This window comes from Abramis brama (genome assembly GCF_963993115.1).
Source record: "Abramis brama genome assembly, chromosome: 3".
NCBI lineage: Eukaryota > Metazoa > Chordata > Actinopteri > Cypriniformes > Leuciscidae > Abramis > Abramis brama.
In genome coordinates, this window is record NC_139965.1 from 24,316,463 (window position 1) to 24,341,439 (window position 24,977).

At 39.0% G+C, this 24,977-nt stretch overlaps 6 protein-coding genes across 13 annotated transcripts in view; 4 read left to right on the forward strand and 2 right to left on the reverse strand.

Annotated features, from left to right (window-relative positions):
- The first annotated feature begins 251 nt into the window (after window positions 1-251).
- On the forward strand, window positions 252-833 carry mtbl (metallothionein-B-like). The gene is made up of 3 exons (XM_084108171.1): window positions 252-394; window positions 509-574; window positions 668-833. Exons 1-3 carry the CDS (start codon window positions 370-372, stop codon window positions 769-771), a joined length of 195 nt encoding a protein of 64 aa, XP_083964297.1. The 5' UTR covers window positions 252-369; the 3' UTR covers window positions 772-833.
- Window positions 834-1,668: 835 nt separating this feature from the next.
- On the forward strand, window positions 1,669-4,638 carry tmppe (transmembrane protein with metallophosphoesterase domain). The gene is made up of 5 exons (XM_084108173.1): window positions 1,669-2,773; window positions 3,177-3,287; window positions 3,371-3,536; window positions 3,639-3,778; window positions 3,888-4,638. The coding sequence occupies exons 1-5, from the start codon at window positions 2,005-2,007 to the stop codon at window positions 4,076-4,078; spliced, it is 1,377 nt and encodes a 458-aa protein (XP_083964299.1). The 5' UTR covers window positions 1,669-2,004; the 3' UTR covers window positions 4,079-4,638.
- A 3-nt stretch (window positions 4,639-4,641) lies between these two features.
- exosc6 (exosome component 6) lies at window positions 4,642-5,725 on the reverse strand. Its single transcript, XM_084108174.1, has one exon. The coding sequence runs from the start codon at window positions 5,603-5,605 to the stop codon at window positions 4,793-4,795; it is 813 nt and encodes a 270-aa protein (XP_083964300.1). The 5' UTR covers window positions 5,606-5,725; the 3' UTR covers window positions 4,642-4,792.
- Window positions 5,726-5,740: 15 nt separating this feature from the next.
- slc38a8b (solute carrier family 38 member 8b) lies at window positions 5,741-10,206 on the forward strand. Its single transcript, XM_084108172.1, has 10 exons — window positions 5,741-6,729; window positions 7,344-7,542; window positions 7,665-7,821; window positions 7,936-8,040; window positions 8,137-8,194; window positions 8,315-8,429; window positions 8,563-8,710; window positions 8,799-8,998; window positions 9,487-9,538; window positions 9,716-10,206. Exons 1-10 carry the CDS (start codon window positions 6,457-6,459, stop codon window positions 9,816-9,818), a joined length of 1,410 nt encoding a protein of 469 aa, XP_083964298.1. The 5' UTR covers window positions 5,741-6,456; the 3' UTR covers window positions 9,819-10,206.
- Window positions 10,207-10,434: 228 nt separating this feature from the next.
- Window positions 10,435-17,396, forward strand: aph1b (APH1B gamma secretase subunit). The gene is made up of 6 exons (XM_084107481.1): window positions 10,435-10,803; window positions 11,337-11,507; window positions 14,790-14,863; window positions 14,945-15,067; window positions 15,141-15,268; window positions 16,431-17,396. Exons 1-6 carry the CDS (start codon window positions 10,691-10,693, stop codon window positions 16,596-16,598), a joined length of 777 nt encoding a protein of 258 aa, XP_083963607.1. The 5' UTR covers window positions 10,435-10,690; the 3' UTR covers window positions 16,599-17,396.
- A 685-nt stretch (window positions 17,397-18,081) lies between these two features.
- The window catches only part of herc1 (HECT and RLD domain containing E3 ubiquitin protein ligase family member 1), a 51,163-nt gene continuing 44,267 nt past the window's right edge, over window positions 18,082-24,977 (reverse strand). For all 8 annotated transcript variants that reach the window (XM_084107478.1, XM_084107477.1, XM_084107473.1 and 5 more), the window contains exons 71-78: window positions 23,075-23,244; window positions 22,775-22,944; window positions 22,482-22,647; window positions 20,598-20,674; window positions 20,258-20,510; window positions 19,236-19,388; window positions 18,817-19,122; window positions 18,082-18,738 (exon numbers count right to left, since the gene is read on the reverse strand). In XM_084107478.1, coding sequence (XP_083963604.1) covers window positions 18,553-18,738; window positions 18,817-19,122; window positions 19,236-19,388; window positions 20,258-20,510; window positions 20,598-20,674; window positions 22,482-22,647; window positions 22,775-22,944; window positions 23,075-23,244 — 1,481 coding nt within the window. In that variant the 3' untranslated portion in view covers window positions 18,082-18,552. The remainder of the gene's footprint in view (window positions 18,739-18,816; window positions 19,123-19,235; window positions 19,389-20,257; window positions 20,511-20,597; window positions 20,675-22,481; window positions 22,648-22,774; window positions 22,945-23,074; window positions 23,245-24,977) is intronic.

Below are 24,977 nucleotides of genomic sequence, written 5' to 3' on the forward strand. Positions count from 1 at the left end.
TTAGTTACTTTTGGGAACCAAATAAGAACATCCTGGGGACATTTTTTTAGGCTCTTTTTGTAACCAAAACCCACTGTCTATGCCAAAACCAAGCTTCCCAGAACTTTACCGGGAGGTTTATTTTAACCAAAAACGAACGTTCCCAAAACGTTCTGGTAACCAAAATTATTTGCTGGGATGCCTGGCTTTCCTTTTATATTTGTTTAATGCCCACATGACTACAGAATGAGACCCCAAGTTCATCCATCAGCGCGCTCACACTCTTCATATGACGTTCACACGTGATAGTGACGCACGAACGAGCGATTCCATTTCCAGACAGATTTTTCCAAGAAAGCATCATACGTTCGTTGAAATTAAGGTGGGAAAATGGACCCGTGTGACTGTTCTAAAAGTAAGTACATAATCCAAATATAAATATGTACAGTATTTAATCTAAGTAATTATAGCAAGAAATGCGGTGGCGCGCATGCATCTTCTGGAAATGTAAGACCACTGTCTGTTGTAGATGGATCTTGTAACTGCGGGCAAAACTGCAAATGCACCAACTGCGCGTGCACACATAGCAAGAAAAGTGAGTCGAATAACTGACGCTTTGGATAATTAAACATCACTTCACCCAGAGTTCTGCAGAATTAAATCAATTTTGCCCTTTTGGACCCGGTAGGTTGCGGAACTTGTCCATCTGAATGCAGTAATAAGGGCACGAAGGGCTGCGAGAGCGCGCGCAAGGACAAGGAGAAATCGTGCGACACAAGCTGCTGCAAATAAAAGGCTGTGAAATGCGCTGTTACACTGTGCTCCTTTAACAATAAAAGCAATTCTATCATGTACTCATGCATTTGTTATAATTATTTATGAGCTAAAATTATGTATTTTGAGTTGTTTCTTATCCACACAGGTTGCACTCATGAACATACACAAGATAGAAAATAATAGCAGGTCTACTAAATGGTAAGAACAGAGCAGCTTGTTGCAAACCTCAGAAAACGAATTTGAAAAATTCTCACACAGTTCCTTTCTCTTGCATGGTGTTATGCTGCTTACCAACATTTGAATGCATAGGTGTGTGCTTTCAGCGTTATTAACCTAGACCAAGGGGGTTCGAACATTTGATGTCAAGGGCCTCCAAAAATGATGATCCCCTTGTGAGGGTCCCCATTCCTAATATTTAAATGCAGTTTTGTATGTATACATTTTCTATTTGACACTGTGTGACAAGACAAAAGTAAAAATACAACCTGACTTTTTTTTTTTCATTAACATATTAGATATTTATTAATTATCAATTATTTAACATTAATTAAGATGTTTTGTTGTATCACATTATCGAAATCATGAGTTTTCTGACCTTAACAATAAATAGCTTCAAAATGCAAATAAAATAATGAAAAAAGAATACTGGAACTTTTAATAGTGAATAGTAAGTGGAGTGACAGTTGGAGATAAAGGTACAATAAAAAAAAATAAAAAAAATATTTGGTGATAACGTAAGTAAGATGCTGAACAAACGCATAAACTGAGACAGGAAATGGTGTTTTAATGTTAAGAACTAACAGACCTTCATTACTCGTATGTTGTCAGTTAATAACAGTTCGTTTCCAATCAGGATTAAGAGCGTCACATTAGCCACGCCTCTGTGATGTGACGAGCCAATGATATTACCGCACACACTTGTCACGCAGAAGAGCTTGAAGAGCCGCTGTCAAATGACTGACGTGTTTATATTTCATTTGTTTACTAGATCGCGAATTATGTTATAAACGCTTTTGTAGTTTGAGTGTGTAGCAAATGTCTGTATGACATTTCTAGTCGGAAACCACAACAGTATTTTTCATGTTGTCATCATAGCGGCCATCACACGTCTTTGTCTGCGGAAGTAGTTTTTGTTCTCCATTGTCCCAGTTAAGATAATAACGTTTATTTTTACTTGAATGGACCGTGAATTGAAAGGTATGACGAACTCTTTTATCATTATTATACGTTATAGCGTGCCAAGAATGAATGCACCCTATTTGTAATAGACTGTCCCAGCCAGGGTCAGTGACCGAGCACATGCCGGTCAGTATGTTCGGATTTGGACGCCTCTCCGCAGAGGGGAAAATCGGAATCGCATCGGGGGTTGTTTTTTTCTCAATGCTCATGTCAAGAACATTAATCTCGGAGCAGGTTGACATTGGCACGCGCGCTTCGCTGTTTCGTGTTCAGTTTCTCCTCTTCATCAACTCCCTGCTGCTCCTCGGCTCGCTGTACATCTGGAAACGCGTGGGGAGGCGGCTGTGCGGAACCAGAGGTGCTCCTTCTGTCCCGCAGAGATGTTGGCGTCTTCTTGTCCTGCTCTTTCTCACTCTCGTGCACGGGAGCTACCTATGCATGTTTTTCCTCGTGGATACCGAGCCACACTGGTTTTCAATTTTGAGTTTTTCCTGTTTGGGGATTTATGTCATCCTACTGTTCTTCCTGTTTGTTTTTGGCTGCCTAAACCGCCTTCGCAGGCTTCTCTCCCGCAGGCGAGGTGAAGAGGATGCGGTCGCGAGCGCATCAGCCAGCCAGACAGTATTGGCATTGATAGTAACAGCAATACTGGCAGTGTATGGGTTGGTAAATGCAGCCCAACCTCCACGAGTAATTGAGGTGGAGATCCCAGTAGAGAAGCTGCCCGAGTCTTTGAACGGGCTCAGGTTGGTGCTTCTGTCCGACATACATCTGGGACCTACAGTAGGCCGCTCCAAACTGCAGCGCATTGTGACTATGGTGAATGAGCTGAACCCAGGTAATTACATCTGGTATCAGATTAATGTTTGAAATATTAAAGGGAGAGCTCATCCAAAAGCAAATCTATCATCAGTTACTCACTCTCATGTTATTCCAACCACATATGATTTTCATTCTTCTGTGAAACAAACGAAGATATTTTGAAGAACGTTGGTAAACAGTTTTGGTTCCTATTGACTTGCATTGTTTTTTTATTTTTGGTTTATTGGTCCATACAATGAAAGTCAATGGGAACCAAAACTGTATGGTTACCAGCATTCTTCTAAATATCTTCATGTTCAACAGAAGACAGATTAGGAATTGGAATGAGGGTGAGCAAATGATGACAGAATTTTACATTTTTGGGTGGATTATCCCTTTAACATGTGCCTGACATTTAATTGTACTCTTTGTTGCTGTAGATGTAGTGGTGATTGTCGGTGATCTGACTGACTCTCAGGTGACTCGATTAAGGAGCGCTGCAGAACCACTGGGACAGATGAGGGCTCGACTGGGCTCCTATTTTGCTACAGGTCAGTCCTTGTGGCTGAATGACATAAAGGGAAATTATCGTTATATGTAAATAAATGTTTTTGTGCATTTTTGTGACTTTCAGGCAATCATGACTACTACACTGCTGATGTTGAAGGCTGGTTTGAGCTCTTGCGCTCAATGGGGATTGAGTCTCTTCACAACAGCAATGTGAAAGTGTTCCGCCCAGAACGGACTCAAGACTGGATTTGCCTTGCCGGCATTGATGACCTTGAGGCTCGCATGTTACGGTTAGTCCACAGTGATAACATTTCAGGCTCATTTGAATGTATGCAAATCTGGTGCATGTGCTTTGCACTGGGCTCATGTCAGTAGTGTTGTTTTGGTTAAAGATACCCAGGCCATGGCATGGATGTTGAGAAAGCTCTTAGTGGCTGCAGTGCAGAGAGCCCTATTATTCTTCTTGCACATCAGCCTCATGCTGCCAAACAAGCCCTCCAGCAACGGCCAGACATCAGCCTGGTACTCTCAGGTATGTAAATATCAGCTAAAATATTTTGGTCTTACAGATGCTTTTTTTAAGTGAAAATTTAGGAGCATACTGCTTATGACCAATAAAATGCAATTTTGCGTTTGTGTAGGTCACACACACGCTGGTCAGCTGTTCCCCCTCACCATCCTGGCATTCCTGATGAATCCGTTTTTCTGTGGACTCTACCGTGTCTCTGAACACACCATGGTCTACGTGACCTCTGGAACCGGTTATTATGGCATTCCAATGAGAATTGCAAGCCGTTCAGAAATCACAAACATTATACTGAAAAGTGCTTGAGAGCACTCGCACACATCAGGGATCAAACACACATTCTCATCCATACATATTCATTACCTCATCACCCTGCGTGCTGTCACACAATTAAACATGCATTGCATAGCAATGCATGTATAATTCTGTGATGCATCAGTCACATATACCAGTCTGTTCAAGTTTGCGCTGATTTGCTTGAGCACAATCTTATTTATTGTTGAAATGACACACTTAGCAAGAGGTTTTAGTTGATTGTCATCTTTTTTTTAATGGGTGTGGTATTGTAATTTGTTTGCCAAAACATGCTAGAAATTCAAGCACTTTAATTATGAGAATATTCACGTTCCAAAGTGCCAGTTTTTTTTAATTACTTTGTATGTATTTGTACCGTTTCACCCTTTTAATTACAGATCATTTCACACATTACAGCAAAGCATCAGCCTCAGAATTTATCTTTTCTACTTCTTTAATCCAGTAAAAAAGCCTTCATATTACAAACATGTTTTATATATTTGCAAATGTATTTACTGAAGAGAAAACCATCAACACTTGTGCAGTGAAAAAATAAAAGATAAGAAAATATATTTGCAACTGAAGATACTGTATTTAATTGGTACTACATTTTTACACAAGTGTAGAAATTTTAATAAGCAATGCATGCACAAACAATATATTCACTTTCAGTTTTACAATTTTATTTTCCTCTAAACAAAAACTTTAAGATCCTGGCAAACAAGTCTATTTCTCAGGTGGAGGAGCTTTCCTCTTCACAGCCCTCGTCAGCGCTTGCTGTACCACAGGATAGAGTTTGTGACAGCCGTCCAGGCAGGTTCTCACAGCATCAGTCAGTGTGTCTTCCCGCATCTCCCCGTCCGCATTCAGACCAGACACTTGATTCAGATTGGGAAGCAGAGCAACGGTGACACATCCCCGATTCTCCCCGTATCCCTCCTGCCAGCTCCCACACTCCTCTGAATGTGACGGGTCAACGAGGCACGTGTTTCCATTCTGTCGCAGCGAACAACCCAACACCACATCGTACATTTCAATACCGCCATCCGCCAGGGCCATAGAGGCGCAGGTCACTGCATGTGCAAGAATCGAGCCGTCATTCTCCAGAACGATGACATTAACCTCAATCTGCGAGCGTGGGTATCTGTGGAGGCAAACTCCTGGCTGCAAACTCTCGAGCAGAGTCGCGGACAGATCTCGTTCCTCACTGCCTTGGATCCAGGCACCCCGTTTCAAACAGGAAAACGGCGCGAGCCTGAAGTCGCAAATAAGGCGACCGGTTTTCATGTCTGTTTCGTCCTTACGTTCAATTTCTCTCGGTCCGTACACCGAGCATATGATCTTGGTGTTTCCAGCCTCGAGGTACGCAGAGCCCTTCGCCTGGCTGACCAGCCCGCAGCGCGCAAACACTGGCCGCACGTCTCCATTCCCTCGGACGCCCTGTCTACTCCTGGCCTCGGGAACTTTGTCTGGGGAAAGAAAAAGCAGCGGGGACTGCGACTCCTCCGGTCCACGGATACGTCTTGTGTCAAACGGCATTTTCAATAAACCCACGTGTTTATTGAAACAACTTTTCAGGAGCGAAACCGTTCAGTTCTTGTTCTATGAATCAACTGTATGGGACAGGACACTAATGGTTTTGCTCTACCGCCATCTGTCGCATAGGCGTGACATGACGCACAGTGGGATTTCGAGATAGGGCAGTGTGGGATGTTTCATTTCAAAGTTATATTTTGTTGCACATAATTCACATTTTCAAAAACCGCCTCACACACATATGTAACAACACTGAGTTTGTTTGTGAAGTTCTATTTCTTTGATTTGTTTAAATAGTTTAAATTTGCATTGTGGAGCGCCACATCAATTTCTATTGATAGCTTCTTTTCTAGATTTTTTCTAGATGCAGTGAATTTTTATTTTCAAAAAGAAAGAAATGTAGGCTAAATAACGCGAAAAAGGTCACAGTCACACAAACAAACTCTGATTTGTCCCTTTAAAGAGACACGCGCCTCAAGTGAGCGCTGCAAATGAATATTTGCTCAAAGGGTTCGAACGGGGTCGCAAGACGAGCACTAATTGAATTTAGCCGCAGTGTTTCTCGTTAGAAAATAACACCGTCCTGACGTGAATTCCTGCTATTCTAGACTAAAAGCAGCTCTCATTTGATAAGGCCGTTGCTGTAGTCACTCCTGTGTGAAATCAGAAGCACATTCCTCTTAACATGCATCTGTAGAGGAGACATCATTTAGACTCGGAACCCACCGTTTCAAACGCTAGCAAGGCTTTACAATATTTCTCACCTTGGGATGACATTTTTAAGGGGGTCTTACTTGGGACAGCCTCACTCGCTATAGCCTACTAAATAGCGGTTTTACCGCAGACAAGTGCGGATGCATTGGACTCTTAACGCTCCATTATTACAGAGAGAAGCTTATTGCATTGTTTTTTGTCTTTACATACTGAGCATGGAGGAACTAGCCCGGGAGAGTATTCGCAGCATCAGTCTGCTATCCAAACCTGCACGGGGTTCGGACGTCCCGCGGCTGGGCTCATTTGGGGCCATTTTCATCATGCTTAAATCTGCCCTCGGCGCGGGACTCCTTAACTTTCCATGGGCTTTTGAAAAGGCCGGCGGCGTGAGCACAGCCATCAGTGTGGAGATGGTGCGTTGTTAACATTCCGACAAATAAGTCTCAGTTAGGCTACTTTAGGGCAATAGCACAGGTATGATCCTAAAAACAAACACCTTGTCAGCTAAACCAACTGAGTGACCAGCTAAGACCAACAAACAAGCTAAGGCTTGTCATAGTTTTGTCCAGCAGAGAGCAAAGTAGAATTAATATTTTTATCGTTTCATCTTAATTTTAGATTAAGATTTAATATAAAGATTATTTTATATTAAAGCATATGTTACATATTCTTAAAGCACTGATAACTTGCCCTATATTATGGTTTCTTGTATTGAGAATTCTGTAATTCTGTAGGCTATTTTTCAGTCAATCATCTTTTGAGATGTACAAATGCATAGTTTATATTCTGTTATATTCTGTCTGTATCTTTCACATTAGAGTGAGAATGTGATGCTGTTATTCACAATGTGCCACTAATGAAATGGATGGCGGTAGGTATTTTAGGGAAAAAAAAAGGTCTTTAATGTTCATGCAACCCTTTAGCAAAGAAAAAACCCTTACACGGAAGTGCTAATGTGGATACAGCTGAAAAAGGATGTGTAGATTGTGGGGTTTAAAGCAATTTAACATCTTTCTCCCTTTCTCAGGTGTCTCTGGTATTTCTGATAAGTGGGTTGGTCATTCTTGGCTATGCCTCATCAATCAGTCGGCAGAACACGTATCACGATGTGGTGCGAGAGGTGTGCGGACAGAGGATCGGCCATCTGTGCGAGATCTGCTTTGTTTTCAACCTCTTCATGATCTCTGTGGCCTTTTTGGTGGTTGTGCAGGATCAGCTGGATAAATGTAAGTTGTATGTGTGTGGTTCAATATGAGTCATAATGTTTCAGTGTGAGGAACTGTAATGTGTATATATACACATGACAATGAAACAAAGAGATATTTTTCCCCTTGTTTATGTGTTTCAGTGTGTCTGTCTCTGTATGAGACAGTGACGGGAAACACAGAAGGAGAGATGCCATATCATTGGTACACAGATCACCGTTTTGCACTCTTTCTTATGTGCTTCATTATCGTCCTTCCACTCTCTATTCCCAAAGAGATCGGCATCCAGAAATACACCAGGTGCGTTGAAAGCTGACACATAAATCTGCATAGTTCCTTTGCTCTTCCACTTCTGAGCTGCTGTATCTATCATTATCTCTGATCTCTTAACATTTCTTTATGTTTAATTGCCAGTGTAATGGGAACTCTGGCTGCTACATACCTGAGTGTAGCTGTAATTGCAAAGTATTATTTAAAAGATGAGCAGACAGCAGACCTCACACCAGTGCACAGTCAAGGGTGAGTTTAATTATACGTACATGTTTGCCGTTAAGTTGTGTGCATGCATACATTGTTCATATCAGTGGTTTACTTTGGTTCTTGTGTTTGTAACAGATTGGACTCATTGGCCTCCATGTTCAGTGTGGTTCCTACCATCTGTTTTGGTTTCCAGGTCAGATTCTATTTATTTCTTTACATCACTGGTGCACTATCTGACTAACTTTCTCTGTTGTACTTTTGACCATTAGGATTGCTCAAAGCTCACGCACTGTAATCATTATTTATATTACAGTGTCATGAAGCTTGTATTGCAATCTACAGCAGCATGGAAAACAAAAATATTACACATTGGGTTTTCATCTCAGTCACATCTATGATTTTCTGCCTGCTTATTTATACTCTCACAGGTGAGTCAAATCACTTTACTCTATGATATGCACATATCTGTAGAGCATTAGTTACCTGTATTATTATAATAAATATTTTCCAGTGAGTTTTTGTCTTAAACTGAGAGACTGACACTTGGTTGCAATATGGCAGGTGTGTTTGGTTTTCTTACATTTGGACGGGAAGTAGCCTCAGATATCCTGATGTCATATCCTGGAAATGATGTAGTGATGATTATTGCTAGGCTGCTGTTTGGGATTTCGATCATCACCATCTATCCTATAATTTTGCTTTTGGGAAGGTACTGTAAACTACAAATAAATGTGCATAGCTCACTGCACACACACACACTATGTACACACACTCATGTGTCTATGTATTGTTCACAGGTCAGTGATTCTAACACAAATATTGCGCTTTTGGGAAAGACGGGCCATAATGACGTCTGTGTTTGAGAGTCGGTGCCGTCTGATACTAACACTTCTCTGGATCACTGTGACTCTTCTCATCGCCATCTGTGTACCAGACATGAGTGAGGTCATCAGCGTAATCGGGGGAATTAGTGCCTTCTTTATATTTATCTTTCCTGGTGAGACACTCAATGGAACAATCACAATCTCACCAACTCACAAGCATGCACACATACTCTACCATTCAAAAGTTTGGGGTTGGGAAGATTTCTTAATGTTTTTGAAATAATGCACACCAAGGCTGCATTTATTGGATAAAAAATACAGTAAAAACTGTAATATTGTGAAATATTATTACAATTTAAAACATCCTTTCTATTTAAATGTATTTTAAAATGTAATTTACTCCTGTGATGGCAAAGCTGAATTTTCAGCATCATTACTCCAGTCTTCAGTGTCACATGATCCTGCAGAAATCATTCTGATACACTGATTTGTAGCTCAAGAAACATATCTTTATTCTTTATTATCATCAATGTCAATAATATTGAGGTTATTGAATATTTTTAAGGAAACCACAGATTATTCGATGAATTTAAATAATTTATTTGAAATAGAAGTCACAAATAGATCATGAAATGGCATTGACCAAGCTGACTTTTTGCAGGACTGTGCCTCATTTTTGCCATGCAGACAGAACCTATAAATCCCAGGATGAGGTGCGTAACATCTATGCTGTTTTATGTGTAAAGAAACCAGAGGAAACAGCCAGGAAAATTAAATTGATGACTACATTATTTTTCATCATATATTGATGGCACTTCTAAGCATTGATTTAAATCACTTTCTCTTTCTTATACACACTTTCCCTCTCTAATTTTGTTTGTTTCTTTCAGAATCTTCTTGACAGGTTGGGGTGTGGTGACTGTCATTACTGGAGCTTTTATCTTTGGCCAGAGCACAACTATAGCTGTTATGGAGTTGATGCACAAGTTTTAATCTTCTTCATCATCATAATTTGCGATATCATTGCCTCAGAAAAATGTCTATACATTTGATTGATGGATGATCAACATTATGATACTTCAAACTGAGGATGAGTGGCAACTACGTACTTTTAGAAGAAAACGTCTCCACAGTACTGTTACTGCTCAGTTTTATTTATTTATTTTTTTGTGGCTAACACAATGCACAGGAGGATTTTTGCTTATATGCTGTATTTATTATACTGTGTAGGTTTGGACAAGAATAATTCTTTTTTTTCAAATGCATTATATGGAATGACTGTAAACTATTTGGATAATAATGGAGAGTATGAATGCTAATGTTCAACACAGTAATTCTTTATATTTGTAATAACTTATTAAAGTGAATTAACATTTTGTCTAAATGTGAGTGAAATTGAATGAACTATGAAGATAAAAACACATTTTAAATGTCTCAGGGTGATAGACCTATCGTAGGCTACTGTAATCAAGAGTTTAAAAAATAGGCTTTCAAAATAGGCTTAAATGTGTGTCAAGTTTCATAGGACAAAAAGGATGGTTGAATAATGGTGGTAAGAAAAGGAAATCAGTGGGTGCGGTAAGAAAACTGATATGATTCCGAAACACATGAGGTCACATGATATGACTAGGAACCGGAAGTAACCTTAGCCGTTGTGCTGAACTCTGTTTCAAGCGCAGCGCTGAACCCTCTTAACCTATTTCGAAGAAAACGGGTACAATAAATGCTTCCATAATTGTTGATCTATGTTGCTTATACGAACCGACTGACAGCCGTATGACTCTCTCATGGATGCCGTTTGTTGATAGCGTCTGAGGGTGAAGTGGTAGTTATTGATTGAATTAGCAGGTTAGCCGAGCTCCATCATGACAGTGGCGGTGTTTTTCGGCTGTACGTTCATCGCTTTCGGCCCGGCCATCAGTTTGTTTCTGTTTACAATCGCCCGGGACCCGCTGCGTGTGATCTTCCTCATAGCAGGGTGAGTATCAGGGCAGATGTGCGGCTTAGTGTGGCTGAAAGTCCCGTGATATACAGCACTTCATCATCTGGGCTGAGAACTGCCCTTCACTTCTGCTGCTGTAGTGAAATCACTAGGATCTCAAGCTTATTTGGAATACTGTTAAATCATGACAAACTCACGCATCTTTGAATGAATAAATGAAGAAGTTTTGAAATCTTAAGATATTTAAAGGAATAGTTCACAAAAAAAACACTACTGTTCAAAAGTTTGGGGTTTAATTTTTATGGAAATTAATACTTTTATTCAGCATTAAATTGATCCAAATATTTCACATTTTACTGTATTTGTGAATAATTGCATCCTTGTGTTGTGAGCATAAGAGACTTCTTTCAGAAACATCGTACCGACCCCAAACTTTTGAACTGTAGCATGGGGAACAACAGGGTAATTTTAGAAATCATTTGTGGCTGTGCTGCTCCTTTAAGAGCGCAAACAAGCAATGGAATGGGGAAGCCCCTACGGTGTTTGTAAGATGATTGTGTTTGTTTTAGGGCGTTCTTCTGGCTGGTGTCTTTGCTGCTGTCCTCTCTTGTGTGGTTCATCACAGTTCAGATCAGCAACAAGAACAGTGCCACTCAGCAGAGAGGGCTGCTCATTTTTGGAGTCGTGCTCTCTGTTCTGCTTCAGGAGGCTTTCAGATATGGTTACTACAGATTGCTGAAGTAAGAATTATCCATCCATTTTGCTTGTTTGAAAGGAGATGCATAATCAATAAGCCTAAATATAACAGTGTATCATGTTCTTGAGCATTAACTGCACTGATATAACATTTAAGTGGCATGGCTGTGTTTTGTGTTCATTTATATGCTAGTTTACACATCAACGCAAACAAAATTCACTTTTAGGTATACACATTTCTTTCTCTTCTGTGGGAATGGAAGCAAAAATATTGATGACTCATGTTGCACTAGATAGATTTTTGTCCAATCAAATGCTATCTAGAATGAAAATGTCCCTCCCCTGCAACTGACCAAGAAGTAGTGAATCATGGTTCATGGCTATGACATAACTAAACATAACTGCTTTTCTTGGAAAAATCAAAACCTCCCAAAAAAAAGAAGAGAAAGGCGGTATTCAAAAGTTTGGGGTCAGTATTTAAAAAATTGAAAGTCTGTTATGCTCACCAAGGCTGCCTTTGTTTAATCAAAAATACACTAAAAAGAGCGATATTGTGAAATATTATTATAATTTAAAATAAATTAAAAATGCATTTTTTCCCTGTGATTGCAAAGCTGAGTTTTCGTAGTCATTAACAGTGCGTGCAGATTTATTAGGCACGTTGATTTTCTGATCATATTTATTTTCCAGTCTCATTTTACTAATTTAAAACCACATTAATCTTAATAACTACTATTAATTTTGTATTTAATCATTTATAATTGTTCATGAAGGCTGGAAATGTAAAATGCCTTATAGTCTGGTGTGCGTAATTATTAGGTACGTTTTCTTTTACAGATGAAATAAGCCAAAAAAGAGATTTCATTCAGACTGAAAGTCCAAAATTATTTTTATAAGGTCCCATATTGTCAAAACTGAAATTTCCTGGCTTTTTTCATGATAACAGAGGTCTAGGGGCTATGAAACTACCATATAAGTTTCAAAACAGTCAATCCACAGACAAATGCACACAGCCTGCATAAAGTAGCTGTGCCTTTTCACAAGCCGTTGTGACTTCCGTATAAACGTGACGTCAGAACTACTCAGTCTCCACCCCGAGCACTGCCCACTGTCAGGAAACTACATTATTGCACAGGCTTCCGAACAACATTAATATAAGAGAACAGTGGCTAATGTTTATTTATTTAGAAACGCCACAGCAATTTAGTTCAACCTTAACCGTCTGTTCTGCACAGTTCACAAGTGACTGCTTCGTCAATCAGGCTCAGTTCAATGCCGGTTTTTCAAAGAAGCTACTCCTCAAAGATGTTTACCTTGGGCGTCAATTGCAGCATATGTTCTCGTGTTCTGTGGACATCCTTGCACATTTACCACAAGTGCACATTTACCACAAGTACACCTTTTACAGAAAAAAGTAACATTGTAAAAGGAATTGTAGCATGTCAACTGTATCAGTTGGAAAGCAATAGTTACATAGCTTACTGCATTCGGTGTCTGTCTGCTAATGTTACATATTATACAGCAGTTAAGTGTTTCAAAGTCAATGTATAACTAGCTATTAACATACATATTTTGGAGATTTAAATCGAATTTGACAAAAAAAAAGAAAAAAAGTCTGAGTTTGTTTACAGACAAATTAATTTACAGCTTAAATTAGCGTTAACGTTAAATCTGTGTGCAGCATTGATGTAATGGTAATTATAATACTCTTACAATAACGCCGAAAGTGAGGTTGTTGTTTGTCTCCTGTCGTCGCCGATTCGGGGTCTGAATCCGGCTCGAACATGTAAGGCCGGATAACATTTCCCTCAGCAACGTCCATCATTACAGGTGTTTTATTTACCTTGCTTGTGAGCATCATCATGCCACAGCAGGCTACAGCATACACGACCCTAGTTACCTGTGGTTGGCCTGGTCGTGCGTCACTCAGAAAACAACAGGCCAATCAGAAGAGAGGCTCATGAATATTAATTAGACTGGCCAAAATCAACCTGTTCTAGCAGAGCTCCTGAGAAAGGAGCTATAAAAATATATTGGGATGGTTTTTGGTACTTATACCGCAAATATATATTCTTAAGGACATTCACAACCTAAATAAAACTTCAGAAAGGTGTACAATATGGGACCTTTAAATGCCCATGAGAAGGATGCAATACTAGAAATTGCAGTTAGGGCATGACCATTGGACAGTGAAATGCTCATTGGGTCAGACAAAAACAGGTGGAGATGAAAAGACACATGTTAACTGCAAAAGAATTAAGATGAAGAATTAAGTGTAAACCATCAGGAACCCTTTAGTCTCCAGCGCCACCATTTTCCAGAACTTCAACCTACCTGGAGTCTCCAGAAGTGCAAGGTGTCAGGATCTCAGAGACTTAGGTTAGGTAAAGAATCCTAAAAAATGACCCCCACTTAATAAGAATCACAAGCTGAAGTGTAGTAAAATACATGAAGACTGTTTTTTTATAGGCTTTATAGACAGACTGATTGAGAGTGACTCTTGAAGGACCAGCACTATATCCTCTTGTACCACTGTTTGAAGAATTCATCTTCCAGAATCTGGCAGTAAGTTTTGGGTGTCAATTTTTAGATAACTCCCAAAACTTGGTGGCGCTGGAGACTAAAGGGTTCCTGATGCTTTCACACTTAATTCTTAATTCTTTTGCAGTTAACATGTGTCTTTTCTTCTCCACCTGTTTTTGTCTGACCCAATGAGCATTTCACTGTCCAATGGTCATGCCTTAACTGCAGTTTCTAGTATTGCATCCTTCTCATGGGCATTTAATAATTTTTGACTTTTCAGTCTGAGTTAAATCTCGTTTTTGGCTTATTTTATCTGCGAAAGATAACGTGTCTAATAATTCTGCACACCTGAATATAAGGTGTTTTTCATTTCCAGCCTTCATGAACAATTATATATCACTTATAAATGATTAAATACAAAATTAATAGTAGTTATTAAGATTAATGTGGTTTGAAATGGGTAATATGTGACTGGAAAAAAAATATGATCAGAAAATCATCGTGCCTAATGTCACGAATGTCTTCAGTGTCACATGATCCTTCAGAAATCATTCTAATATGCTGATTTGATGCTCAAGAAACATTTCTTATTATTATCAATATTTTTGTTTGATTGAGAAAATTCAAAAGAACGGTGTTTATTTTGATTTTTTTATGAAAGGATTAACTTCTTTAAAAAAGTCCTCGTCAGGTTTCGTGGAGTCTTTAAATAACTAAAAGATTACGTCAGTGATTCACATTGGCATTCAGTGTTGGTGTTGTGTAGGAGGGTGGTGGTTAATATCTGTTATCGTATCTCTCAGGAAAGCAAATGAAGGGCTGTTGACGCTCAGTCAGGAGGACACAATGCCCATCTCCATGCGGCAGCTAGCTTATGGTAAACATTCATCACATGCCTCTCTTAGTAGTGCAATAAACAGCCGATGTTTGTTTAACTGTGTGTGTCACTGGTTTGCAGTGTCAGGTCTGGGCTTTGGCTTCATGAGTGGTGCGTTCTCTGTGGTCAACATACTCTCGGACTCCTTGGGTCCAGGAACTGTCGGTATTCATGGTGACCCTCAGCATTACTTCATATCCTCAGGTAATGAGATGGCAGTTTGTGATTAAACCCAGAGAATGATATCAGTCGTTCATGGTGTGCTTTTCCTCCTCAGCCTTTATGACACTGGCCATTATCTTGCTGCATATGTTCTGGGGGGTTGTTTTCTTCGAGGCGTGTGAGCGACAGAGATGGTGGGCTCTTGGAGCTGTGGTCATCAGTCATCTTATAGTATCATGCCTGGTAAGTCAACACGCATCATACAGTAAACTTTTTCAGCTGGACCCCTAAGATGTCAAATATTTTCTTGAAGTATCCCCTGAGATTTTAAGTTAATACTTCAATAATTCAACGTCACATTCGCATGTTCATGGTTTTCTGATGTTGGTTAATGGTCACATGACATGCAAGTAAACATAAAACTTTTTTAGTTAGTGTTGTGTTGTGTATGTGTGTGTGTTATTTTAGTTTTATTATAGTTTAATAATTAATTAGCTTTTATTGTAGTTTTCATGTTCATTTTAGTTACATTTTGTTTTTTATTTTTTATAAATATTGCTATGTAGGTTCAATTTATGTTTATTTTAGTTTTAGTTCATTTTAGTTTTTTAGTTAATTTAGTTTATTGCCAAGGCAACATTTCTACGTTTATTTTCAACTAATATTTATTTATTTATTTATTTAAATTAACTGAGATAACTTTAGTTAACGATAATAACCCTGTTTTGATTTGAAAATTGTTTATGTATAGGGCTGCACATATATAGGGTTGTTTATTATTAATATTATATTGTTTTCATTGTTATTATAAAAATATATAAGACATATAAATATTACGGTTGTAATTACAATTGTCCTGTAAAATAAAAATTTCATAAATATAGACCTATTCATTTTTTACACTGCAAATTACACTGCTAATATACCATATTAATAATAATATTTTTTTTAATTGTGTGAATGTCTAAATAAAGTAGCACACATTGCATGCCCGAAATGCATGTTATTAAACTTACTGCACATACAGAGATGTAGTTGGTGAGAAGCAGCATTTACTGAAGCTGAAAACACTGTAAGCTGCACGTTTAACACAGTGCCGCTCTTCAATCTGAAACATGCAGCGCAACAGACTGTATACTTATCTAAATTGCAGTCTTTGATTTTATACTTGCACCAAACTGTCACTATTTCAGTTTATTTCAATTAGTAGTAGCCACATTTACTTATAATATAATTTTACATTTGATTCAATTATTAGCTTTTCATCAACTTACGAAACCCCATTTGGGAAACCCTGCACTAGTAATGCATTACTCAGAGAATAGCAACAAACACGACTAATACAGCTGACTCTATGATCACAAGGGCATCATGTGAGAGATTTTTTTTTTTTTCACCCCCACAGACATTTGTGAACCCACACTATCAAGGCAGTCTGATCCCGACCTACATCATACTGTCTGTCATGGCGGCCTGGGCGTACTTATGTGCTGGAGGATCTTTGAGGAACCTCAAACTCTGCCTTACCTGTAAAGATAAAGACTTCCTGCTGGCCAATCACAGGCCCAGATAACCCATCAACTACAAACAGGACTTTCTCCAAAGACCGGCTCACTGAGCCAGTTGGCCGACGTCACGGCCAGCAGCCCTGGACTCTGGGAGGCTTATGGTCTAGGTAGTTGGTTGCCGAGTAACAGGAATTTCAGATCAGTCTGCAGATCTTGCACTTTCTGTAATTACCTCCTCTTTTGTTTTCTGTTCTGTACCTCATGTTCTGTGTGTGAGAGAGACACTGAAACCATGTAAAAGACAGAGATTGTGTGTGTGTGTTTTATACTAAAGAATTACGTCTAGAGCTGCTTTCATATGTGATTCTTTCCTCTGTAGCAGATTTTAAATGAGGTCTTGTATAGGTTTGGCATTTAAATAGTTTACTTGTCAGGGTTTCTCCCTTGTATTTTATGTTTAACTGTCCAATTAGGTTCAAATCATCTGCTAATATCATGTCATGACTCTTAGAACAGATCTCGAATTCTCTGGAGTGTGGCGTTGGGTTGTCCTTTTAATTCTGTAATCTTGTCTTTTAAAATATCCTCCTCAACCCTCCCTAGGGCAGCAGTTTAATTTTCCCGTGTATCGCCATCCCAGTGGTACTTAAATGCATTTAAATTGCTTGGGCTTGAATGAGCAATGCAATGACCACGCTTCAATAAAACCACTACTCTACAGGAAGCTCGAATGATTTTAAAACCTAAGTGGGGTCAGTACAGTGGTATCGGTTTAGATGTCACTTTTATTGGACTCATATGCTTTTACTTTCCTTTTAAGACATATGACATTTTCATTCATAATAAAGTAGGTTGAGCTTGAATCCATTGTAATTGTATTCTTTCTTTCATGTGCATTTTGTTCTGAATAAAAAAAAAATTCCCCCATGCTGGACGTATTTGTAAAGAAGCTGGGAATTCATTCCTGATGTATCAAATCATGATTTAACCCCCAATCTCATATAAGATTGAGTTCTAAAAAGGTTTAATTTGAGCGCTAAATTTCTGAAATCTACGATTAGAACAAAATACGAGCTAGAGCGTTTTTACATTTATTTGAATGGGTAAAAACAGTAATATTGTGAAATATTAATCTTAAATAACGCTTTTCTATTTTTATATATTTTAAAATGGAATTTATTCCTTGTGATGGCAAAGCTGAATCAACCATTACTTCAGTGTCACGTGATCCTTCAGAAATCATTCTATGCATGCTGATTTGGCGCTCAAGAAACAGTTCTATGTATGTGTTGGAAATGGTTGTGCTGAATATTTTTGTGGAAATTATGAAACTTTTTTTCCTGAATTTTTTCAAGATTCTTTGATAAATAGAACTCAAAAGAACAGCATTTATAAAAAAAACCTGTAACAAAAGATTTGTCATGTTTGATCAATTTAATGCATCCTTGTTGAATAAAAGTATCAAATAAAAAAACCTTAACTGACCTTACATTTTTTTTCTTCCCCTTATTTCAATTTTTTAATTTGTGACCAATAATATATCAAAAATGCAGTTTCAGATTCAAACATTTATTGCATCTGACATAAGAAATCTGGTGTAGGCGATTCAAAAAAATTCAAATAAATACAGATACTCATGTAAAACAATTTCCTAATGAAGCATTATACACAATGTACAATATTTTTCTTTTTTGTCATTCTATACATTTTTTTTTTTTTTTTTAAATAAAAACACTTTCATGCAGAATATCCTGAAAAAATGAATAGTGGCGAAAGACTGTGCTTTAAAGTAAAGAGAAAGAATATACAATCAACACACGTGTGCGCGTGTGTACATGTGTGTAAACAGATTGTGCGGCCCACCCAAGCTTTGCTTAATTGCTAAGAAATAAAAGGTGAAATAAAACCACTTGATTATGTGTTTAAGATGTATATGTAATCATAAAAATTATAAAAGCCTGCACTGAATACTAAACTGAGTCCTAACAGTGTACACTGTGTTTATGTGTGCACATAAGGTCAGTAATCTGTGTCAGACCCCTCTGCATTGTCCACGTTGCGGGACAGCATGTAGTTGTCCATGTCGATAGAACGGCAGTTATTAATAGCGTAACGCAGCCGCTCCGCCATGACGGGTTGGCTAGAGTAAGGTGGGAGACGGAGCTGGAAGAAGCACGTCTGAGAGGTGGGAAGACTGTCGTACGGCTGAAAGAGAGCAGAGACAAACATTAGTACGTAAACTCAAATGCCTGTTCATCCATAAAAACACGGCAACATTCTTACCCGGTCCACCTTCATGATCTGGAACCTCTGGGATATATCAGCAGTGTTAGCTGGCAGACGTGAGCGTCCCGAGACGAAGCGCATGAAGAGCACTCTCTCCTCGTTGGAGAACTCCTCCAGTGTCTGCCAGAACCACTGGACCAGCTGCTGCTGCTCATCCACCTCCCGGTACCGGACCACCTTCTTCAGAACCTCCACGCTGATCTCCGGCAGCCCGCAGACCATCTGCTCCAGCTGCCGCGCTGTTAGTAAGGAGAGCAAGGGGACAGGCACGATCCAGGACATGCCCTCTCGCACCGCCCCCACCTACCGCGCAAAACAAGAGATGAATAACAGGATCAGCTGACAAGACATTTCTAGGTGTAGATACACTCCCACATATTTGAGGAAAGCATACAACCGTTTTGACTTCAACACACCTGGCGATCGATTTCATGCAGGCGATACTCAATGGCACGCTCTACATACTCCTTCCTGTTAAAAAAGGTCAGTGGTATGCTGTTTCCTCCAGGGATGATGGGAACCATTTTCCCATCAGCACTTTGGCCAACAAATGAATCCAGTGGAATCATCTATTAAAAAAGGGGGGAAAAACTTTTAATTTATAGAAACTATAAATACTAATATAAATATTACAAACCATATGTATAATAATAATAATAATAAAAAATAATATTTGATTAAAATTATTAAATTCCATATTTTTTAACAACTGAATGATCTAACTTTTTATTAAAGGGTTTAAACTTTTTATTACTGCTGAATTTGTGTGACTTTTCTAGTCATTTGTGTTTAAAGGGTTTTAAAAAATATGTTTGCTTATTTCGTTCTACCTGATAAAATATATTACATCTTGAAATATTTATATTCGTTGTAAATATTTCCATGTCTTTGTAAAATTTCAGTTATTTTTTCATGACTTTTCCAGGTTTTCCAAGGCTGTGAGAATTCTAGTTCTTAAATAAAAATCTAATTTGTTGAGAGAACAAATTAAAATAAGAAATATGATTTCAGCTTACATAAGCTTTAAAATAAACTAAATGAAATATAAACCAATATTTAGTAGTCATTTTAAGCCATCTTGCGGGGCCTGTCCCCCAGGTTGAGAACCACTGAGTTAAAGTCCGAAATTATCGCATGCGTTTTTTCGCTTTCGTGATTCGGTGGCTCTGAATTGTCAAAACACCATTCAAAATGCTTGCTACGGATGCGAAAAACGCAGAAAATCGAACCTGATTCGATTTGTTTTTTTGACGGACGGAAGTTTCGGAGGCAGTGTACAAGCGTGATTGACATAACGTGAGGTTGTATTTATTTTTTAACGTGCGAAAATTTCGGACGTGAATTTCGGACTCAGTGTGCAAGGGCCTTTAGACTGAGTACATGTCCCCTATGAGAAACAAGACTGTAAAAACGAGTATTTTGTGAGCGTCCACTCCACCTCATGGAAGTTCTGCTCTGTGATGCCGCTGTCCTCCAGGTGCAAGATGCTGTTGAGTGTCTGTACGTAGAGCAGATCCACTTCCTCCAGATCCTCAAGGGTGAGAGGAATACAGCACAGCTGCTTCCAGACCATTGGAGCGAGATGAAGGTCTAGAGGCTTCTTCGTGCGGATGGCCACCCCCATCAGAATACCCAGAAACTTGAACTGCAGCAGGTGCTCTTCCAGACAGGCTGAGGGATTTAACAAGAACCTGAGGACACACAAAGTTCAAGACGACCTGATCAGTTTATTAGTTTAGTGGAATACATTATTCAGACATTGGTCTGTGGCCACTCACCGGTCTCGGTTGTAGCCCACCTCCGCTGAAGCGTTGGGAGAAGGGATAAGAAGGTCCACCACTCCTGTCTCCAGCTCCTATACAGAACAACATGCCACAATTAAACACCCTTTCATTTTTCATGATGCTTGTCATTTTGAATAGAGTGCTGTTGATAGATTTAAAAATATATATATTTTTTATATTGTAGTACGTTTTCACATTGAATCTTCAAATAATGTAGAAACAGCAAATATATTTTAAATATTTGTTTAATATGGCATCTTTTTACTAAGTATTATGAATAAAGGCCAGTATCACTAGTTCAGTATCATCGCGTTTCCATTACCCTTCAAATTGCGCAAAATGAAAGTGTGAATTGAAAATACATTAGTTTCGCAAAAAAATCCCATATACCACAAAAAAGTTATGATGCTCGCATGAGGTGGTTTTTCATGCAATTTAAAAAAGGAATATTTCGCAAAACATTTCACATTTAGAGGTCACATGGCATAGGTAACAGTCAATCATTCTTTAAAGATGACACGTTATGTTTGGACAGAAGACGAGACGAGTTCTTTATTAAACTCATAAAAGATAAAAGTATTACGGGAATACTGGATTCTAAACAACAAAGAAATGCCACAATTTATCAAGACCTTGAAGCAGATAGGAGACAGAAACACCCAGAAACACCTCATCCAGCTGCTGCCAAGTATAAGGGACTTTCCTTGGAAAGGATAGTAGGATAATATACCTACGTCTCCTTCCATTAAAAATAATGGCTAGTGCGGTGGCTGGGATATACATAAACCTATCAAAATCCGTTGCCATGATTTTTGGAATGACTTATCGCGAGTAAAAAAAAATATATATATTTTTTGTCAAAAAAAAAAAGAAGTTTTAGTTGCATAACATTGGTTAATGGAAACGCCTCAAAAGTTTTGCACAAATCTGTAATGGAAACGCAGCAACTGATACCAATATTGCTACTGATATCTCTATATTATATCCATTCAACATTAAAATATAATTAACAGTCATCATTTTTAACATTTAATAGGCTTACATTTTTTAATTTAAGTGAACTTAAAACAATCTTGAAATAAACCCATTGTAATTTCACATTTAGATGTGCCTTTAATATATTGTGCTTTATAGTGTATATGTGACCCTGGACCACAAAACCATTTCTGAAATTGAGATTTATACATCATCTGAAAACTGAATAAATAAGCTTTTCATTGATGCATGGTTTGTTAGGATATGACAATATTTGGCCGAGACACAACTATTGAAAATCTGTAATCTGAGGGTGCAAAAAAAAAAATCGAAACATTGAGAAAAACGCCTTTAAAGTTGTCCATTTATGTTCGCGATTGTGCTGCATCCACTCACAAAAAGAAATGTTTTATATATTTATGGCAGGAAATTTACAAAATATCTTCATTGAACATGATCTTTACTTATAACCGAATGATTTTTAGCATAAAAGAAAAATCTATAATTTTGACCCATACAGTGTATTGTTGGCTATTGCCACAAATATACCCGTGCGACTTAAGACTGGCTTTGTGATCCAGGGTCACATATAGTAATTTTATGATGTTTCTGTCTTTGTCAATATCAGCTCCCTCTGTCTAAATTATTTAATTTTTTTACATTGTGGACCCTCCTCGGTTGGCCGCTCTCTTGATTTGTGGAGCTGTTGAGCAGAACCCAGATAGTGTGAACAAATACTGTAACACTATCCAAAGGATGTGAGGAGACATTAGCATAGCTACTTCAGCAAGGGGAAAAAAAGGATGCTGCATTTATTGCATTAAATATAAAATATTAACTGAAGAAATTAATGCATTCTTTGACAGCCCTAGTTAATATAGCTCACAATCAGGATCACCCTACCTGGCACATCTCCGTGATGGTGTCGTCAAACACTCCTCCAGCATCATCTGCCCCCTCCCCCACCAGCTTGACTTTCCAGGCTCGTGACGGCAGCCTCAGATCAGATGCGTTCAGTTTCACAACCTGCCTTGCGATCTGCACAAAGATGGGTTTACACTTCCTCCCTCTGAGAAAACAAGAGAAAAAAATAAGATGTTAAAATTAAGATATTCTGCCTCTAATGAAAAGTGGGCAAAGATTAGGAATTAAATGTACAGTGTTCTGGTTACAATTCTGTACAAAACATGACTGACCGTGTAGATATTCTTTTGACTGTGATCTGTGGGCCGTAGTTCTTCCCCTGCACCATGGTTTTACCAATGGAGCGCACCATGGGCAGTGTGTAAACTCTAGGGGCCAGCAGGGGCCTCAGCTGACCCTGGACTATACCCCACGTACCTGCATTATAGCGTGACGTGCAGCTCTGAAATCGAAATGAGTCATGATGGCAACATCACAGACAGTGCTCACGGGGTTTTGTCCAACAGACTCAAAGTAATGCGATAAATCGATGCAAATATGATTTGTTTGTGAGTGTTTGAGTGTGTGTATACCTGATTGTTGGGGCTGAGGTTCAGCAGTCTCCACGAGGAGTACATGAGGTCAGAGAAGTGGTAGAGAAGGCGCAGTCGGGCTCTCAGAGCCTCCATACTGACCTCTCTTAGGGCACTGTATTGAGGAGGCACACACACGGGCAAGCCCAGCTGCAGAGGCACTGATGAACCTGAACACACAAACCATTCGTCTCAACACCTATGCTTGTTTTATTACATAATCGGGGTCTTTATATTATATTTGGTCTAATTATGATTTTTGTATTATTGTACATTTAAATTGCCACTGAACAGGATTTTTATGTGAATATACAGATAACAGGTCTGTCAAATTCATCTGAAACTAACAGCATGTCACATAGAAAAGGAGATTTAAAAATCTAGAATGTGGACATTAAAACAAGGCTCTGGTGTAAAAAAACGAAAAGGTTTTCATTTATGTTAAAGTCTCGATGGTTTAGCTGAAATTGTCATTGTAGGTGCATGTCCACTGTGAGAGACAAACAGATCTAAAAAAAAAAATCCAGAAATCACAATATATGATTTTTTAACTATTTATTTGTATGATACAGCTGCAAATAAGTATTTGAACACCTGTCTATCAGCTAGAATTCTGACCCTCAAAGACCTGTTAGTCTGCCTTTAAAATGTCCACCTCCACTCCATTTATTATCCTAAATTAGATGCACCTGTTTGAGGTCGTTAGCTGCATAAAGACACCTGTCCACCCCATACAATCAGTAAGAATCCAACTACTAACATGGCCAAGACCAAAGAGCTGTCCAAAGACACTAGAGACAAAATTGTACACCTCCACAAGGCTGGAAAGGGCTACGGGGAAATTGCCAAGCAGCTTGGTGAAAAAAGGTCCATTGTTGGAGCAATCATTAGAAAATGGAAGAAGCTAAACATGACTGTCAATCTCCCTCGGACTGGGGCTCCATGCAAGATCTCACCTCGTGGGGTCTCAATGATCCTAAGAAAGGTGAGAAATCAGCCCAGAACTACACGGGAGGAGCTGGTCAATGACCTGAAAAGAGCTGGGACCACCGTTTCCAAGGTTACTGTTGGTAATACACTAAGACGTCATGGTTTGAAATCATGCATGGCACGGAAGGTTCCCCTGCTTAAACCAGCACATGTCAAGGCCCGTCTTAAGTTTGCCAATGACCATTTGGATGATCCAGAGGAGTCATGGGAGAAAGTCATGTGGTCAGATGAGACCAAAATAGAACTTTTTGGTCATAATTCCACTAAACGTGTTTGGAGGAAGAAGAATGATGAGTACCATCCCAAGAACACCATCCCTACTGTGAAGCATGGGGGTGGTAGCATCATGCTTTGGGGGTGTTTTTCTGCACATGGGACAGGGCGACTGCACTGTATTAAGGAGAGGATGACCGGGGCCATGTATTGCGAGATTTTGGGGAACAACCTCCTTCCCTCAGTTAGAGCATTGAAGATGGGTCGAGGCTGGGACTTCCAACATGACAATGACCCGAAGCACACAGCCAGGATAACCAAGGAGTGGCTCTGTAAGAAGCATATCAAGGTTCAGGCGTGGCCTAGCCAGTCTCCAGACCTAAACCCAATAGAGAATCTTTGGAGGGAGCTCAAACTCCATGTTTCTCAGCGACAGCCCAGAAACCTGACTGATCTAGAGAAGATCTGTGTGGAGGGGTGGGCCAAAATCCCTCCTGCAGTGTGTGCAAACCTGGTGAAAAACTACAGGAAACGTTTGACCTCTGTAATTGCAAACAAAGGCTACTGTACCAAATATTAACATTGATTTTCTCAGGTGTTCAAATACTTATTTGCAGCTGTATCATACAAATAAATAGTAAAAAAATCATACATTGTGATTTCTGGATTTTTTTTTTTAGATTATGTCTCTCACAGTGGA

Bases quoted from the DNA above. Each gene is read 5' to 3' on its own strand.
- mtbl (XM_084108171.1), top strand. From the start codon at position 370: ATGGACCCGTGTGACTGTTCTAAAA. The intron at 395-508 runs GTAAGTACATAA...TGTCTGTTGTAG, and splicing joins CCCGTGTGACTGTTCTAAAA to ATGGATCTTGTAACTGCGGG. The intron at 575-667 runs GTGAGTCGAATA...TGGACCCGGTAG, and splicing joins GTGCACACATAGCAAGAAAA to GTTGCGGAACTTGTCCATCT.
- tmppe (XM_084108173.1), top strand. From the start codon at position 2,005: ATGCACCCTATTTGTAATAGACTGTCCCAGCCAGGGTCAGTGACCGAG. The intron at 2,774-3,176 runs GTAATTACATCT...TTGTTGCTGTAG, and splicing joins GGTGAATGAGCTGAACCCAG to ATGTAGTGGTGATTGTCGGT. The intron at 3,288-3,370 runs GTCAGTCCTTGT...TGTGACTTTCAG, and splicing joins GGGCTCCTATTTTGCTACAG to GCAATCATGACTACTACACT.
- exosc6 (XM_084108174.1), bottom strand. From the start codon at position 5,605: ATGCCGTTTGACACAAGACGTATCCGTGGACCGGAGGAGTCGCAGTCC.
- slc38a8b (XM_084108172.1), top strand. From the start codon at position 6,457: ATGCATTGGACTCTTAACGCTCCATTATTACAGAGAGAAGCTTATTGC. The intron at 6,730-7,343 runs GTGCGTTGTTAA...TCCCTTTCTCAG, and splicing joins CAGCCATCAGTGTGGAGATG to GTGTCTCTGGTATTTCTGAT. The intron at 7,543-7,664 runs GTAAGTTGTATG...TATGTGTTTCAG, and splicing joins GCAGGATCAGCTGGATAAAT to TGTGTCTGTCTCTGTATGAG.
- aph1b (XM_084107481.1), top strand. From the start codon at position 10,691: ATGACAGTGGCGGTGTTTTTCGGCTGTACGTTCATCGCTTTCGGCCCG. The intron at 11,508-14,789 runs GTAAGAATTATC...CGTATCTCTCAG, and splicing joins GGTTACTACAGATTGCTGAA to GAAAGCAAATGAAGGGCTGT. The intron at 15,269-16,430 runs GTAAGTCAACAC...TCACCCCCACAG, and splicing joins ATCTTATAGTATCATGCCTG to ACATTTGTGAACCCACACTA.